General features: G+C 37.5%; 1 protein-coding gene across 4 annotated transcripts in view; it reads left to right on the top strand.

Annotated features, from left to right (window-relative positions):
- RASGEF1A (RasGEF domain family member 1A) overlaps positions 1-10,821 on the top strand; it is a 166,986-nt gene extending 156,165 nt beyond the window's left edge. For all 4 annotated transcript variants that reach the window (XM_086752477.1, XM_086752476.1, XM_086752474.1 and 1 more), the window contains 9 exons: positions 3,101-3,322; positions 3,562-3,636; positions 3,867-3,959; positions 5,791-5,893; positions 6,194-6,273; positions 6,928-7,119; positions 8,645-8,768; positions 9,012-9,084; positions 10,130-10,821. In XM_086752477.1, the coding sequence (XP_086608603.1) occupies positions 3,101-3,322; positions 3,562-3,636; positions 3,867-3,959; positions 5,791-5,893; positions 6,194-6,273; positions 6,928-7,119; positions 8,645-8,768; positions 9,012-9,084; positions 10,130-10,154 (987 nt within the window). In that variant the 3' untranslated portion in view covers positions 10,155-10,821. The remainder of the gene's footprint in view (positions 1-3,100; positions 3,323-3,561; positions 3,637-3,866; positions 3,960-5,790; positions 5,894-6,193; positions 6,274-6,927; positions 7,120-8,644; positions 8,769-9,011; positions 9,085-10,129) is intronic.
- Positions 10,822-17,803: the final 6,982 nt, after the last annotated feature.

Here is a 17,803-nt window from a genome sequence, read left to right as displayed (position 1 = left end):
TAATGGCACAGTATAGTTACCTTTCATAATGAATTATGTACCAACCTTTGCACTTGGTTACTACTCTATACATCTAGATCCCGCAAGACATATCAACTAGTTGTATCAAGTGCACTCTTGCTCAAGGTGAAGATGCTTATTATTTGATAGTTCATTCCTGGCTCCTAAAAATAATCAGCAACTGTTTTGCTGTGCATATCACCTGAAACATAGCAACGTTTCACAAAAGAAGTTATGTTTGAGCTCTGCTAGCTAGTCAATCACCAGTCTTAAGCTCTGAGTTTCTAGCCTATGAAGGAAACTAGACCTCACAAAAGACTTTTCTAAAGCAAACAGATAGAGCGAATTTAAGTAAACCAAGGGTTGTTAGTTTTCTGTTTGTGGGGTTTTTTTTTGTTTTGTTGGTTATTGGTTTTGTTTGTTTCCTCCCCCTCCCTCTCCACCAAGCCTACCCTTTTTTCTCATTGAGAAAGTCACCGTAACTACCAATAGACAGAAGGAAAGATAGAATAAAGAACTGCAAGGGAATTAATTGTAAAGTGTTTGTGTGAATATGAAGGGTTACTTCTGTAGAAGTAGAAGCTCTTCCTTGTTTTTAAACCTACAACTTAAAGATATCTTTGAGAACAATTAGCAGAAAATGGGAAGACAATTGTATTATGTGTTTTTGTTGATTCAAGTACAGAGAAAATGAAGAACAACAGGTTTGACAGCACTGCATGAATCAGTGGTAGGACACAATACAATTAGGTGTTACCAAGTTGTCAAAAGGAAGTATGTCAGTTTTGTTGCATCAGCAAAGCTGTTTATCTGGATGTTACTATGAAAATGTCAGTGCCTTAGTAGGAGGGGAAACGGAAATAGCATTGCCTTCTATTCCCTTTGTAGACAAGGGTGAAGAGGTGTGGTTGGCAGAGATACCCCTGTGAAAGGGGACTTGGCAGAGGTTTTATTTAGCATCTGTATTTTAGTATTTAATTTGTCTGTTACTTTGAACTAGAAAGAAGTTGTAGCCTTTCTCTTCCCCTTCCCTCCCACACTATTATGTATGAATAAGTTGTCATTTGAGAAAAACACGTCTTCATGGAGTGGCTTAGTGCTTTGGTGTCTGAAGCATCTGATGAAATAAATCCATTAATTACAATACCATTGTATTTATCCCCTTAACTAGGCTACAAGCCAAGTTTGATCAGTGAAGAGCTATGCCACATCCAACCTGTAGGAAAACTAATTTGACACTGACAAAAGGCAGCTCTTGCTCTCAGTGTTTGTTACCACAAGAAATTACCCATACTATGCTTCAGCAAGGGATTATGATAGTGTTTTTGGGTTTTATTTTGTATTTTAAAGCTTTTCCAAATCCCTTTAGGACACTATACTCCATACATAGAATAGAAAGTCAACTGAGAATTCATACAAAGCGGTCAGTTGCTTACCCAGTGATATCAGACAGCATACCAAATAGCTGTAGCTACAGCCGTGGTTGTGCCCCAAATGAAGTAAAAATGTTGTGTTTGAACTCAAACAAGGACAAATTATTGTACACTCATTGATATATTTTCCAAAGTTGTAAGAAAATTGAAGGTAAGACTAGTCATGAAACTGCTAAAACTCTAAGGGCATTTGTGTAAGTATTAAGACACTAATAAATTCACAGTAACTTATGCCGCAGTTTTTTCATGTCACTGCAGTTTCTCTGTATGCTTTTGCATAATATCTGCAATATTCTCACCTGCCTTCAAGTTCAATTCTCTATGATCCACATCTAGAAAGTCTGCTTCCTCCTAGATTTACAATAGAAAGCTCAGCATACCAGAGGGAAGAATCAGCGCTTTATTTTAGTCCCCTCACCATGCTCCCTTGGCATTTCTGAACACTTGTAGCACAATATCAGAAATGGCTCTAGCCAGCTGCTGTTAGCAGTCATCCAGTTGCCTCAAGATGAGCTACACTGGCTTCAGCTTTTCATTTGATTTCACTTGGGAGTCAGATTATTGCCTTGTTAAGCAACATTCTGACACTATTATTGCTTAATTATAGCATACAATATACAAGTATTTGGTAGTCATCGTCTCTCACATCTGCTACATAATTTCAGTCATCACTGCACATTAGTGGCTTCTTTGAATGATCACAGATTCATTGCAGTTCTTTAGTGTATCCAGTTGACTGGCAGAACCTAACACAGCAGGCTGTAAACGAACGGTTAACCTTGTGGCTAACTTCAAGAAAAATAATGTGCCTGAAAGCAAGAGAACAGTTGTGTAGGAAAGAGGACGACGACCATCTCTGGTAGAATTAGTTTTTCTAGCAGCAGCAGAACAGGGTTGGAGAACCTGGGTCATTTTAAAGCAGTAACATGAGGGATGGAGGAGTAGGAAAGTGATCAAGTTAGCTCTTCAGGGTTGATCTCGTAGAGCACTGTCTATAGGACACACACACACAAAAAAGTCAGAAATAATTCAACTTGCCTTAGTTGTCAAAGCACTGAGCAGATGGATTGTATTTCTGTGGCTTTACCAGTATGTATCCTTATAGATGCTGTGTTTAAAATCTGCACCTGATGAACAGAAAGGCATTTTAGTTGTCCATGGTGCTCTTACCTAAATCTTTGGATGCTATAGCTGTTCAAAGCCAAGTCAGAGTATTTTAGGGGTATATTCCTGGACATAATGTGAATTCCCTGGATTCTGCCTGGGCTAGATAGACTTGATCATCAGTAGGTCTGATCAGAATGAGAAAGAGCTTTTTGGCACAGAAGATCAAAGAAGCCTTGTGCAAGCAACTCAGCCACCTTTCACTATACTCACTTTTAAGCTGTTTAAACAGATGCCTTTGAAATGGGGTGCTAGCCAAAAACTGCTGCAAGGAGCAGACCAGCCAGGCAAGTGAAACAGCGTTAGCAAGGCAGGCAGGCATAACAATATTGTTATGAAGTCATGTGGGCAGTTAGGACAAGTTCATTTGCCACAGGATGATAAGCTCAGATAAGATGAAAGAAAACTGATAATAGGCATTTATTTTTCCCAGTCAGAAATTGTTTGTCTGTGTCTGCATGAGCTAAAGTTTTTTAGCAGTCATCGTTTCTGCTTTTGCTTAGGAAAATGGAACAGTGAAAAAGATTATTAGCCAGATGACACAGAATCTCCTGATGGCCCTCTCGGCACGGAGCCAGTACCAGGAAATCAGAGAGAAATTCCGGCAACCTGTTACTGACAAAGGCACCATCCTCAAAACCAAGCCACAGTCAACTCAGAAGGATATCCTGAGTGTGTGCTGTGATCCTCTGATCTTGGCACAGCAGCTGACCTATGTCGAACTGGTGAGACACTAATTTGTGAGAATGATTTAATTTTCCCTTTACTAAATACTAATATAGTCATCAATATGAATTTTGCTATGGCTTCACTAAAAGCCTCCAATATTTTCATTGAAAAAATACAAAGTGTAGGAAGATGACAGTTACCAAAATATTCTCCTAACTTTGGCTTTATTGATGCATTTTTCACTGAACTCCTTGTTTGTCTGTACGGTGACAGTCTCTCATCTCTCCAAACACAGGAAAGGGTGAGCAACATTTACCCAGAGGATCTGATGCAGATTGTCAGCCACATGGACTCCCTGGATAATCATAAGGTACAAGAAGGGGTACAGAGGGAAAAGGAAACAAAGAATAATAACCAGGGTAAAGAACCACTATAATTCGAGTATATTCTGTGCAAGAAAGTCTGACATTTTCTAACCTTCTTAAGCTCATGCCTTAAAAAATATCCAACAAGATTTTATCAAGACACAAAAAGGAAGTTTATCCTTCAGTATGTTGACTTCATCATGATAGAATTAACATGTGGCTTGTTCTCTTATAGTGCCGAGGCGATGTGACCAAAACCTATAATTTGGAGGCCTATGACAACTGGTTCAATTGTCTCAGCATGCTGGTGGCTACAGAGATTTGTCGGGTAAGTGTTTGTAGAAAACAAGATAGCAATGTGATCCTGGCCTTAAGGACAAAAGGCAGGCAGTGGTCTAATAGAGATTTAAATGTTATCAGTGCAATTAAAGAGAATGGCATTAGTCAAGCATTAAATTATTTGTGTGCTTATATGATTAAGAGTTTGTGGCTCTGTTTGCTTTGCATATATTCTCTAGTTTTGTGTAGCTTCCATAATAGTATTAGTCATGCAGTGAAATGGAACTTGTGGAGTTTGAATTAGGAGCTCTTTTGGGTTTGTTTGTTTTTAAAATACTTGTATAAGTTCTCAGAGATATCCATCTTTAAATGCAGATTTACCAATAAACAGCTATCCTTCCACTGCATTTAGATATCATCAGCACTGTCATATATTTGTTTCTGTAATATAAAAGTTAAGAATAAACTTTCTGAAGAAGTCTGTAAAGAAAGTGGACTACTGGAGAGGTTTAAAAAAAAAAAAAAAAACCACAAAACAAGAACAGCACTATGATTATTAGAGGTTAAACTAACTTCTATCACGTAATAAGCAAAGGAATGAAAGGTATACTGTCCTTACTGCCCTAGAAACACTTTTTTTTTCCCCCCGGCTTGTGTATTCTCTGTCTTTTTAGATTCCTATTAATATGCACCAATTCTAGCAAATGGGAAATTTTCTCTCTATTCCTGCTTGGTCAGTAGCCCGTCTGTGGAAATCTAGATGCCTACTGCAGTTTCATGAAGTTCAATATATCGCTATCAGACTCTTAAGATTTCATGCTCTCACAAAACCTTACTACAGAAAACACAGGCATCTTCCAGAGCTGGCTAGTATAGCTAATATGTTTAGTAAACCAGTCAAACAAAGGGTTTTAGCATACCAAAGGCTAAGCCAAGTCATTGACTACTGAACGTTCTCTTTTGATACCACAAAGAAACTGAAGTATTTAGGTAAGAAGATTTTATTTAAAAAACAATACAAAACAAAAAAAAAAAACAAAAAAGAATTGAATTCCCTGGTGAAGTAGTCTGCAGTCACGACTCAGGAACCATTTTTGTATAAGCCTCGCTGAACTTTTAGATCTAAATATGGGAAAGATTTTGATGAATGAATGCAATCTAGGCAATAATACTAGCTTTTTTAAAAAAGGAGAGAGAGAGAGAGAGAGAGAGAAAGATTGATGGCTTCTGGAAATAATGCTTGGAGATAGTGCTATGTATTAGTTTTGCTTTGCCATTTATAAAAGAATCTGCAAAGCAGATGTTTGGCATCACTTGCTAAATCCTTTGCATGTTTGCATGACTGGGAATTTGTGTATTTGTTCATCATTACTACCTGCTCTCAAGAGGTCATTTAAGAGTATACACAATAAAGTGAGAAAATCAGGATACAGCAATTATTCTTTCTCACATTAAGGTTACATGCCTGTAATCTTAAGTCTGTCCACTGCTTTCCTCCCTTCTTCAGAGGTTTAATTTTTTTTACTTATATTACTTCTGATAGCAGCTTCACGTTATCTCCTTTTTCCAGTAACAGGAAATTGCTGAAAGTGTCCAGCTTGTTTATACAAGATTCTCTAGGACATTGAACTTCATGTATAAACAAAGATTTACACTCCTCCACAACTAGACAAATAATTGATAGTAGCACCAAATACCTCTGCTATTCTTAACAAAATACCTTCAGGCCTTTATCATCATAAAATTCAGCTGGATAAAAAAAATCTTGAAATGTCTATTCAACCAACCTGATACAATGCCTTTAACTGAACATCCTATCCAAAATTCAGGCCATCCCTTCCCTCTTAACAGATTTTTTTCCCCCACCCCCTCCTCCTCAGGTTGTAAAGAAAAAGCAACGTACAAGAATGGTGGAATTTTTCATTGATGTGGCAAGAGAATGCTTCAATATTGGAAACTTCAACTCAATGATGGCTATTATCTGTGAGTATCCTTAACTCAGATGACAAAAGCCACTCCATTTTACTACCTGAGTGGCAAGATGATGCTCGTACTTACCCTACATTGGCTGACCACATCAGCAGGCACACTTCTACAGGGGCAATATGTACCAGTGACAGATTAATGTGTGAGTGGGTGAGCATCAGCTACAACTTTTGATTGTCAAGCTGAACTGCTTTCCAACATGTGTGGTGCTGATACATAAACACAAAATTATGTTAGCCCTATATTTTTTTTTCCGACTCAGTTGTTTCTTTCTTTGTCTGTTCTCTCTCCATTCAGCTGGCATGAACTTGAGTCCTGTGGCACGGCTAAAGAAAACTTGGTCCAAGGTCAAAACAGCTAAATTTGATGTTTTAGAGGTATGTGTAAAGCTTAGACTTTATACAGAAATCCAACAAATAGTTTCATCCAAACCTCTGCTGTGGAATTACTAAGTCAGGGATCACAGAGGCACCTCTGTCAGTGGTCACCAGCATATAAACATTAAGGAGAGCATTTCCTGAATTTCAAACTCCCTACTTGCTTGCAAAGAAAACTGGATGGAAGTTTTCCTTCAGTTATTTCTTTCTAGCATATTTTTTCCAATTTAACATCAAGCCTAGTTTTCAGTTGAGTGAATGCTATATTGCTACCCTTAAAACTAATTAGAGTACTCCATCTAGTGGAGATCTGGATGAGACCAAAACTTAATTGAAATCATCATCAGAAAGATTTGTGACAGCAAGTTAGAATTTTGGTTTTTTTCCAATAGTTATTTATCATTTCCTTTTAGTCTTCCATTAACTATTGAAGCAAAGCATAGGTAGAAGGCCAGTACAGAACCCTTCTTTCAAACAAGACAGAAGTTAGAAAAACCTGAATCCAGACCTGATCAGTATAAGGTACTTTATCTTGAAAGTTTCAAAAGGGGCCCAACAAACTCATAAAGAATGAATTCTGATGGTTAGATCAAAGCTTTTTATTTTCAGGAAACATTTATTACTTGACTGCCTTTTCCCCCCTCATAAAAACAGCATCACATGGATCCATCCAGCAACTTTTGTAATTACCGCACAGCCCTGCAAGGAGCAGCACAGCGATCTCAGACTGCCAACAGCAATCGAGAGAAAATAGTCATCCCAGTCTTCAACCTGTTTATTAAAGATATCTACTTTCTGCACAAAATACATACAAACCGCTTGCCCAATGGGCAGATAAATTTTAAGGTAGGACTTTTTAATTATAGAAACTGTAATGCTAGTTAAGCATTGTATATTGCAAACATTTGCCAGTTTTGAACTTCTAGCTCATTATATTCACAATTCCTTCATCATTGCTGTAATCTAGACAAAAAGTGATATCATTATCTAGGGGAAATGATTTCACCAGATTTCTGTAAAATCTAGTGCTTGTAGTTGCTATGTTTATATTACATATCCTGCAGATCCACAATTGCATATACAGAAGAGAATCCATAAAGCTGCTGGAATGTAATTGCCTTCACTTAAAAGATTAGTTTTAAAATGTACTGAAATAGACACTATTTTTGTTAGTTTTACATGAAATGGGATTGATCCATTTCAAAACATAAAATTCACATAAGCAGAACCGATTGGAATAGCATTAATTTGTTACCAAAACTGATGCATGAAAAGATTAAGAAGAAAATAAATTTCAGAAGCCAAACCCCTAGCATTAAAAATTACTTAATACAGAAATAGTCTAATGCTAGCTTATTGGAAAGGGAAATTTCTTCAAGGAACGTTGTACGCGTGCAACCTTAAAATAGAGGAATGAACTTGAAATCAAGAAGTGTAAGAATTTTAGTGTACCACGTATGACGGCAGACAAAAATTTGCCACTCCTCAGCCCTGCACTCTGCCTTGTGTTCAGAAGGGATTGGGGAAAGCAGAAGGTAGTAAATAACGTAAAGTAAGCTTTTCTGTGGCAACAAGATATCATATCTGATCAAATTGTAATAGGTAACTTCACCCAAATAATCAGCAGTAGCTGATCAGGTTAGCTAGCTCTAAGTGCTACACGCAGCCAGCAAGTGTTATTTAACTGGTCTTCAAGGGAGTTTCTACAGCTTCTGGATTCTCTCTCCTTGACTAATAAACATACATGTCCAAAAGACCACAGCCTGTCAAAAGTACTTCTGAAGTTTTTTGCCCTTATTAAGGCTGAGGAAGAGAAGGGGGACACCTAGAAGATACAAGACAAAAGCTAAGTAATTATGCATTTCTTAAAAACCTAGGAAGAATCTATAGTTTCTATGTGTTATTTTGATTACTTCTTAAATTTATTAAGTACTTTATGAAAAAAAAAATCAGATATGTCACATTTCATTTAAGTTTGGAAATGTAAATAGTAAATAAAAATCATTTACTAACCAGTACCACTCACAGGTTAATTTAGAAATAGGACATGGAAAACAGGCCAATAGCACTTTATTGTCTATGAAGAAAAGATTGATTAAGGGAATTAAATGCAAGAGACCAGGCAGTTAGCAGGGATACGCTATTCTAAACTTGAGAGGCTAACAACAGATGAGGAACTAGGAGCAAGAGAGCTAGATGAAGGGAGCAGTAAGAAGAAAGGATAACAAGGAACAAGACTGAATAAGGGATTAAATAAAAGAAGCATCATGAATAAGAACAAGACTGAGAGGCTCTGAAGTTGAAACAAAAACTAACATTTGAAAGAAAACAAATATGATTTTAATAATATTCTTTTAATTGCCTCATGCAGAAATTCTGGGAAATTTCAAGACAGATTCACGATTTCCTGACGTGGAAGCAGGTTGAGTGCCCTTTTGAAAAAGACAAGAAGATCCAGAGCTATCTACTCACAGCACCCATTTATAGTGAAGAAGGTAAAATCCTTTATTGAACATTAGAGTGAGTCTTTCTACTTGTTGAAGTGCAGACAGAATATGCAGATAAAAAAATTAACATGCAAAAAAAATTTGATAAGTATATATTATCACTACTATATCAGCTTCTGATGAGAATAAACTTCATTATAAAGTCTGCTAAGTTACACCTGTTGTGTTATAACTTTTAATTTTTTCAGTTAAAGAACCCATGTATCTGATTGTTCTTATTTTATTTATCAGCGCTTTTCATTGCATCCTTTGAAAGTGAAGGTCCAGAAAACCACATGGAAAAAGACAGCTGGAAAACACTCAGGTATGAAGCTTCCTCAGAACATGAGTCTTTTTGCAGACATACACAGTCATGTGATCATCAGCTACTTCCCTCCTATTTGCATATCCAGCTTAAGACCGTATTTTGCCCCAAGTATAATGATTTCTTCTTCAAAATTCAAATCTAAAAAAATTCAATAGGGCTTGGCTTTTGATACAGCTTTTCCAGACAGATCAGTTCAGGCTGCAAGATCACTGCTGGGACTATGAAAGAGAAGATATTTTGTTTAGGCAATCAAGTACAGTAAAAGAATTTACATTTCTAGCAGTTTCCAGACATGCTTTTCTCAAGGGAACAAATATATAGAAATACTAGTAAGATGCTATCATTTATCATACCTACGCCCTTACAAATCTTATAAAAGGATAGAATTTTATATGAATATTCTAATTTTCAGCCTACTCTTAAGGGAGAAAGTCGCAGTGACTCCTCTTCCCTCTGAGAGGAGGAAGCACCTCTTCCACGTACATGATGAGATCAGTTGATTTAGATGAGACTTTCTAATACTGAGGCCAAGGCAGAAAGAGAGATTTAAGACCTTTGAAAATCATGTTAAACATTTAGATTGGACATATCTTTACCAGATAAAGAATGCACAAAGAAGCCTGTATGTCCTGAGCTACATTATGACTGTGTTGTCCTAGGTGAGACACTTTCCCAGTGATCCCAGTGTTTCTTAGGCAGTCCACATAAGTTTTTCACTTATGACACCTACGCAATGTACCTTGCATTAAATCTGATGCTGTTCAGCAAGCAGTAGTTTAGGATGACAGAGGAACATATATTATTTACCTGAGTGCATCTCAAGGACCTGAAGTAATGTTATGAAAGTTATATTTTCATTTAAAGTCAGCATCTTTATTGGAATTCATAGATGTATTCCAGTTTATAGCAGTTGAAAATCTATCCCTTGAAGAAAGGCTTCCAGCTAATGAAGCAAGATAGATCTATTGCCAACCTTTACCAAAACTGTAAGACTTGTAATGATAGGAGAGATCATTTTATTTTTTATTACTACTTCTTCTAGGACAACTCTGCTTAATAGAGCCTGAGAATTTTGGATCTGATCTGCACACTTTGAAGCACATCAAATGAACATGTTTTTACAAACAGAAAGACTTGGACTGAGCTAAGAAAGACCTCACTGGCTGAGGTCTGTTTTGTATATACAGTAACTTTTATGAAATAAAACGTGGTAAATATTTCACATGTCAACCTTAAGGCACTTAAGTGAAGGGTTTTGGTTTTTTATTTTAACTATAAGGGCAGGGCCCTGTTCTCAGAGATGAAATGTATCATGGGAGATGGTATCCCTGTAGAGATCTTGTTCTATCAGCATCCAAATTTTTATTTTTTATTACTTCCACCAAAACAAATAAAAATTAAAACACATATCCCAACTAAAGGCAGTGTTCAGGTTAAATACTCCATTGGACCAGTATCCTAGAGAACACTCAACATGTCTCTCTAGCTTTGAAGTGAAGGGTCTCCTGCAAACCAGCGATACCGTTCACATGCATTATTAAGTGTTTGTAGAGTCCAGGCCTTAGACATCTGCAGTAAGAATGTTCCTCTCCTACATCAGAAAATAGTGCCTTACAAGGTACTGATATCATTTAGTGTACCTTCTATTACGCTGGACTGGAAGTAAAAAAAATAAAAATATGGAAGTTTTAAAACCAGCTACAATGTACTTTTTAAATAAAATGGAGAATATGGCACATGAAGTAGAGTATACCTGCCTGTAACATTGATGGTGCAGCAAACATATTTTTGTTACATGATTTAAAGAGATGAGATGGGGTAACTGCTGGGGGATGTGCGTGAGTATGTGTGCGTGCATGTGTGAAGATGCACACGTGTAAATTCTAATACTTCTGGGAACTATCCTTTAAATTCTGGCTGTCAGAATAGTTTGTGTTTTCCTTTTTTAAAAATCAGGGATTTTTTTGTTTTGGTTAAGAGAAGGATATCTAACCTAAATTATCCCTGCAAAATGGGCTCAATGTGTTTTTTTTTTTAAAACAGTTTTTGAAAATAAAGATCATAGATGAGCTAGGGAGAGGGAAGTAACTTCAAATTTGACATCAGAGTTTAAGGCCAAAATTTTCCAAGAAGCTTAAGAAGAGTTCATCACCATTGAACTGGTCATTTAATTCCCTTAGTTCCTTTGAAAAAGCTAGTCTGCACTTACAATTAAAGCAAAGACCCACTTATTATATAAGCTTTTTCTAGCATTTTGCAAGCCATGATTGGCCTGGGCCAGGACCCATTGAAATCTAAGGGAAAACACTGTAAGAAATTGGTCAAACCTTTGAATCCACGTCAGCGCCAAAATAAGAGGTGATCTGTAAAACCACTGATGCTTACCATCTCTAAATGTCTCCTTTTAGTCCTGAGTTTACACCTAATTTGGCTATCCAAATGAGCACCTGAGGAGCCTATGTTATGTTAAGATTCCAGTTATTCATTTCCAGGAAAAAATACTTTCTCACCTGATCTCTGAATTCAGAAAGAAAGAAAAAAAAAAAAACCAGGCTCAGATTAAAAACTGTTTTGTCTAATGAACAAATTATTACCCATGAATATCTACTGTCCTTTCCCATAGTTGTTCTCTTAAGGCTTGAGAGCTGCATATTTGTAAAGATAATGACTTGAGCCAGACCACTATATATATTTTTTTTTTTTTTTAAATAAGGCCCTCTAGATTTTACAGTAGTTACAGCCTTCCTCATAGAGCCTCGCAGAGGACCTCTGCACAAGCTTCTTTAAAAATTATCAACTCTAAGTAGATTGGTTTTGTCTTATTTTGCCTTCTGTTGAAGAAAGGGCAAGACTTGCTGGATCAAGGGTCTGGTTTATTCCCAGTCCAGTAGACTCTTCTTGCTGAGTGCCTACAACCAAGAGCAGTGCCACTGTTTCATGTAGCATCTACAATCACTTAGTAGAAATTATTTGCTGTATCGGCCCTGTAGTATTGTGAAAAACTAAAGAGCCTTCCATCTCTCCCTGTTCCACTCCTCCCTTGACAAATACTTAAAATTAGAAACGTAAGTTGGGGTTAGGAAGAGAGATAAATATTTTGCTATTCCCATAGCATTGACATCACAGAGAAATAAAAGCAAGTTATGCCATGAAGAAGGAAGAAGTAGAATACTATCTGTTAGCAAGAACAGCCCAGAAAAGGGGAAGGGATAATTCTTATGATCTGCTGCTATTTTTCCTGTGCTGAAGTACTGACCTTCAGCCTTGAATTAGAGTAAAAATATTTATACTGTATTATTACAGTTTTGCACTTTCAAGAGATGTTCTAGCTAGTAACATTGTCAGACACTATAAGAGGGATTGTATATCAGCTTTGTTTATGTAATTGAAATTTAAAAAGGATGCTTAAAATTTAAGAAAGAAAATATATATTTGAAATGCAATTTTAGAACACTTTCTGTAAATGTATAAAAAAAAGCTTTCACATGAATGTGCACTCCACTGGTCAATCGGTTCTAGTATATACTTGAAATCAATGCAGTATTCACATTGGTTCCTTTTTATTTTTCCTCCCTCAGTTTGATACATTCCTTAAATACTGTGTTTTGCTATTCTGAGCTGAAATGCTAAATATAAAGCTGTACCATAAAGCAGGATATTTGGTGTTTGATGGATGTGCTTGCATTAATAAAAAAAAAAAAAAAAACTTGCTTCAATCAGGCTTAACTTTTTCCATGGTTATTTTTCACTCGCGAACTGATCAAACCACGAACTCGTGGCTGGACAAGGTGAGTCAGCTGTGGAAGGCAATAGATAAATACAGTCGCAATGAACCAGCTGGTTACTTTCTGACTTACAGAGATACATTATGAAATATTTAAATATCTTCCAACAAAGGCAAGAGCAATACTAACCTAACAACATGCTGTCACTTCTAATGTGCTTTCTATAATATTATTTTATGGATTTGATACAATGCCTCTGCTACAGACTTCTTTCAGTGGAAGTGATTAACAGTTCCACTATGTAAGAACATTTTTTGTGTCCTAAGAGTTGAATTTCAATTTTTCCTCTTACATATTTATCCTTTTAACAGGAAAGCACAGAAACGTTTGCCGGCTGCAGCACACTGCAGCATTTCCTGTAGCAAGATTCTGTTAACATTTCAACGCTCCAGGACCTTTAGTTGCAACCACTACCCTTTTTCACACTGCAGTTTACAGAAGCAAAGCCACTTCTCCAAGGTCACACAGGGACTAGACAAGCACAGAGCTGCGAGGAGAATCCAGCTTTCCTAACGCACTGTCCCAGTGCTACCCACACTACCTCCTTTCTCAGAGATATAAGCCTTAAAAAAAAAAAAAAAAAAAAGTTACAAGTAGAGGAGCTCTGGAGGTCCTGCAACGATTTTTAATCTGTGGAAAACTCTCTGAGGAGGAAATTGTTTTGGTAACCAGACATCCACAGCAGACTCCCAGAGTAGAACAGTACTACTTTCAGTCATCATGGCTCATTAGAAAAGATAATGATGTTTACCAGCATTAAGAGGATCAAGCAGACAAAAGTCTTCCTGATGGCCAGTTTGCACTCATAATTAATATGCATATTACATCCTTGAAAACTCACTTCTATTTATGTCCCATCCAGTCATTAGGATAAATTAGCTATTTACACAGGCATAAGAGTAAACAATAAAATTGCTTTCCAGGCTCTTTACTGCCATTAGAGCACGACACAGCACGACAAGCGGTAACTCAATGCCAGTATTGTTAGTTACATTAGCAGCAACTTGATTTATCAAGTTAATAGGTCCCAAGAAACAGTTTTCTTTTCGCAAATAACTCAGATTCAGCTGACTAGTCAACTGACAACTGATATCAGTACATCTTTTGGAGAGAAATCAGTAATTCCTCTGAGGACATGCAGATAGATCTTCCCTCTTCAGTCTGCAACGTATGTTATTTTATCAGGGCAACTCCAGCTTCCCAGCTAACTGGAAAAGCCTGCTAATACTGCATAGAAGCACAGTTTTGTTTTATGGTTCTCTGCAACCATTAAATAGGGCTGTGTGGACAGTGAGAATCTAAAACAAACAAACAAAAAAATTTCAAACTGCAGAAAGACTTTATCCTAAGCCATTAGTCCATGCTACCAAGGAAGTTCGCAGACTAGTGAGCATGCAAATACTAGCACTAGTTGCTTTCAAATTCTTCCTTGGCAAGGCAGAGATAACTGGCTATGCTGTGAGGTTGCCGCACATCTCTAGGGGCCTCCGATAGAGGTGCCCTGACACTGCAGAGGTTTGCCTTCCTTCACCGCTCCCCAAGGTGGGCCTTGGAAGAGAGAGAAACAACATTTGGGCATGTATTTCTGCAGTAATTTGGAAGTGCAATCTAAAGTGTAACCATTTCTGTAACGTTATTGATAACAGTAAATAATTTAAATGTTTCTAATATTCTAAACATTCTAAAATTTCTAAAATTGTTTCTAATATTGTTAAGTGTTTCCAATGTTGTAAGCAATTTTTAACATCATCATTTTTGTGGCTTCTTAATACCACATTCAGCTTTTGCACAGAAAGTAGATGCAATTGATTGCTGCAATATAACTTTGGGATATTAGTTTATTTTTGTAATGAAATATTAAAAAGCAACCAAGTTTTATGTCATGCAGAGAGTGCTGACACAGTCTCAGATAGATACTCTGCCTTCTCAAGGAGGTGTGATGAGGAAGAAATTTAAACCACTAGGAAATTCAACATTACTTTAAAATACTAAGCCAATAAATAGGCTGTTTCTGATCTACTAGGATGGAGACCTTATGAGACTAAGAATACTTAGATGTCTAACAACTAATAATAAAAAGCACTTCTATATAAGAAGTTCTGTAAGAAACAATGTTTGGCAGAACTAGTGTACAGTTACTTCAAAGTATTAGTAGCACCTACCAGAAAAAAAAACCAAAAACCAAAACCAAACCCCATCCTACCAAAAGAACAAAATACCCCCAAAACCACAAACAAACGAAAACCCCAATCCCCAGGCCGTGCAGGAGATTCCTGCTAACAACTCCTTCTCAACATAAAGTGTGGAGATCATTTTATAGTATTGAAAGAAAGCTGAAAGTGAACATAAACCAAAGCACCAGATTCAAGCATCTCTGCCTCATTTAAGTCAGGAAAGAAGAAACTTAAACTTTAGTGGAAATTTTCTTCCAACATTTCTAATCTTATCTAGCTTCTTCAGAATAAGCAAATATTTTAAAAGAAATAGAATTCTATTTGGAGGCAGAAGTCCAATGAGATCAAACAGAACATCATTACACACACAGAAAAGTACTTAAGATCTTTTTAATTACTGTCACGTGAGCACACTAAGGCTTTGTCTGATTCTAGGGGGGTACTAAATTAATAGATTCTTGCTATCCACCAGCGTAAACATTGAAAGTTTCCTTTTAAATATTTAAACAACATCCAGTTGTTTACATTCAATTCAAAGAAGATATTACTAACAATGCTCCACCTCTCCCAGTACCTACTAAAACAGAGGTGAAGCACAACACATCAGCAACTGCAGCAGCAGAGCACCGGGCACTCAGCAGGCACAGCTGCAAATGATGTATTTGATTCAAGTCTTGAACACTTACGGCACTAGCAGAATTTAATGAAACATTGAACTATTCACGTCTGTAAACGTTATAGCTCAGTACCGAAGAACTGGTTTTAATTTGAGGAAAAAAAAAAAGTTACTCCTGAAATGCTTCAAAAGTATAAAATCCACACAAGTAATGAATAAACCCACAGATTCAAGCAAGTAAGTTTTTTTTTTCCTATACATCTCTTATCTCACTTTACTTCTCAGAAATTTCACAGTATCCCACAGTATCACAAGAACCCAGCAACTAAAAAGCCACTTTGAAAAAAAAAATTTAAAACAAAGAAAACACAAAAAAACCCTCAGCAACTACTCTACATGGACTGTATCCACAGGCCAGAACACCATCCCAGCTGCTCCCCGATAACCACACAGCCCAAAGTGTCCAACTTGTATGCTCAGAGCACCCTGAGCTTTGATCTCGCTAAGCTCCTCTCCAAAGCATACCTGAGCACAAGCAATCTCAAAAGTTTTCCTTTTTCCTTCAAGCTATCCCTTTAATAGATAGAAAATGATAATTTTCCCCACAGCTTATAACGAAGGCAGAGAGAAGCCATTTATTCTTGCACAAAGCTGCAGGAAATCTGTGCAATAGCTCAGGCTCTCCTGCGGCCAAAGCCTCTCCAGTGACCATTAGCTCGTGTTTCCACAGCTCTGCACAACTTTGTCTCCTGCCTGCTCCACGTTCATTTCATTATGCAAACACATAACTTTGCTTCTCATGAGAGAAACTCGTTTGTTTACACCCGTGACTACTGCCCAGGCACGCTTGCTACTACCTTCATCAGGAGCCAAACATGTCATACACCAGATCCATGAAGATCTTTCTATAGCCTCTACATGAAATTTTATTTTACACCAGGTTTGTATTTCTTTTAAGGGTATTTTTAGTAGCAGGCTGAGAATACTTCAGTGCTAGCAAAAAGCATGTGCACCCCCCACAGACATGCAAATACGAAAGCAATTGCAAGAAGAATTAGTTGCTGGAATTTTTGAAATTAGACAACACCACAGTTATAAACTCAAGGATCATCTTGAAGAGAACCTGGTAAATCACTCAGATTACAAGTGGCAGGAATGGGTTAATATCCTCTTTTACATGCAATTCAGGTACAGAATGTAAAGCATTCTGCTTGGGGAAGAACACGATAAATCCTTTAACTACGTTCCCTTGCATCAGCAAAGGGGTTTTACAGCAGAGTGAGAGCTTAGAGGACATGGATCAAGAGACCCAAGTCATGGGAGACACACAAGTCCTGTAGCTCCAATGCAACCTTGAAACCTTTGGGGTTAAAAATACTCTTTTTGGAAAACTCACCACGCTACATACAAACTTACAGCAGTTCAAATAAACCAGTTACATCACCACAAACTCCAGTCTGGGCACTTTAAGCCTAGAGGGACTTATTTCACTTCCACCAGAACAGGACTAAGCTAACCAACATCAGGCTGCATTTTCATACAGCCTTATACAAACATTTAGGCCTGAACGTAAAATGGATTTATCCAACATTCTACCTTAAATTCAAAAATACTTTTGCCCTACAGTAATGCCATACAGGCCCCAGCTACCACAACCCAGCACAACATACACTTTACAGAAGCACACAAGCTCTCCCATTAAAAAGGCAAAAGCCATTCCCTTTTTAGTGTCATCTCAGAGTAACGCATCCCAGAAAAATTAATAAAACACTTACCTTCTTCTAATCCAGAAGGAGCAAGACCACATTCCTTGGGAAAGAAGTGTAAGAACCTTCCAGTTTCAGGTACCAAATGAGAGCAGCTAATTACTCCACCAGGCCCTAATTAAGCACAGAGCTGCCATCATTACTGCAAACACAGCAGCTGTGGCAGAGGCAGCCCCTCACGGCGGCGCGGGGGGGGGGGGGGACGACAAAAAAGCTCTCTCCTAGCATGGCTGGGCCAGCACAGCTCTGCACCTTCCTAAAGAAGCTGTGGGGCTGGCCTGCCAGCTGATAGAAATCACAGGAGGCTGAAGGCAATCATGATGCTAAAATTTAAAACAGCTGGGAGCCTGGCCCCTGGATCGTAGGCCAGCACAG

This window comes from Chlamydotis macqueenii, chromosome 7, assembly GCF_036417535.1.
Source record: "Chlamydotis macqueenii isolate bChlMac1 chromosome 7, bChlMac1.mat, whole genome shotgun sequence".
NCBI lineage: Eukaryota > Metazoa > Chordata > Aves > Otidiformes > Otididae > Chlamydotis > Chlamydotis macqueenii.
The sequence above is the reverse complement of the archived record's forward strand: the minus strand, read 5'-3'. Positions and strand labels throughout refer to the sequence as shown.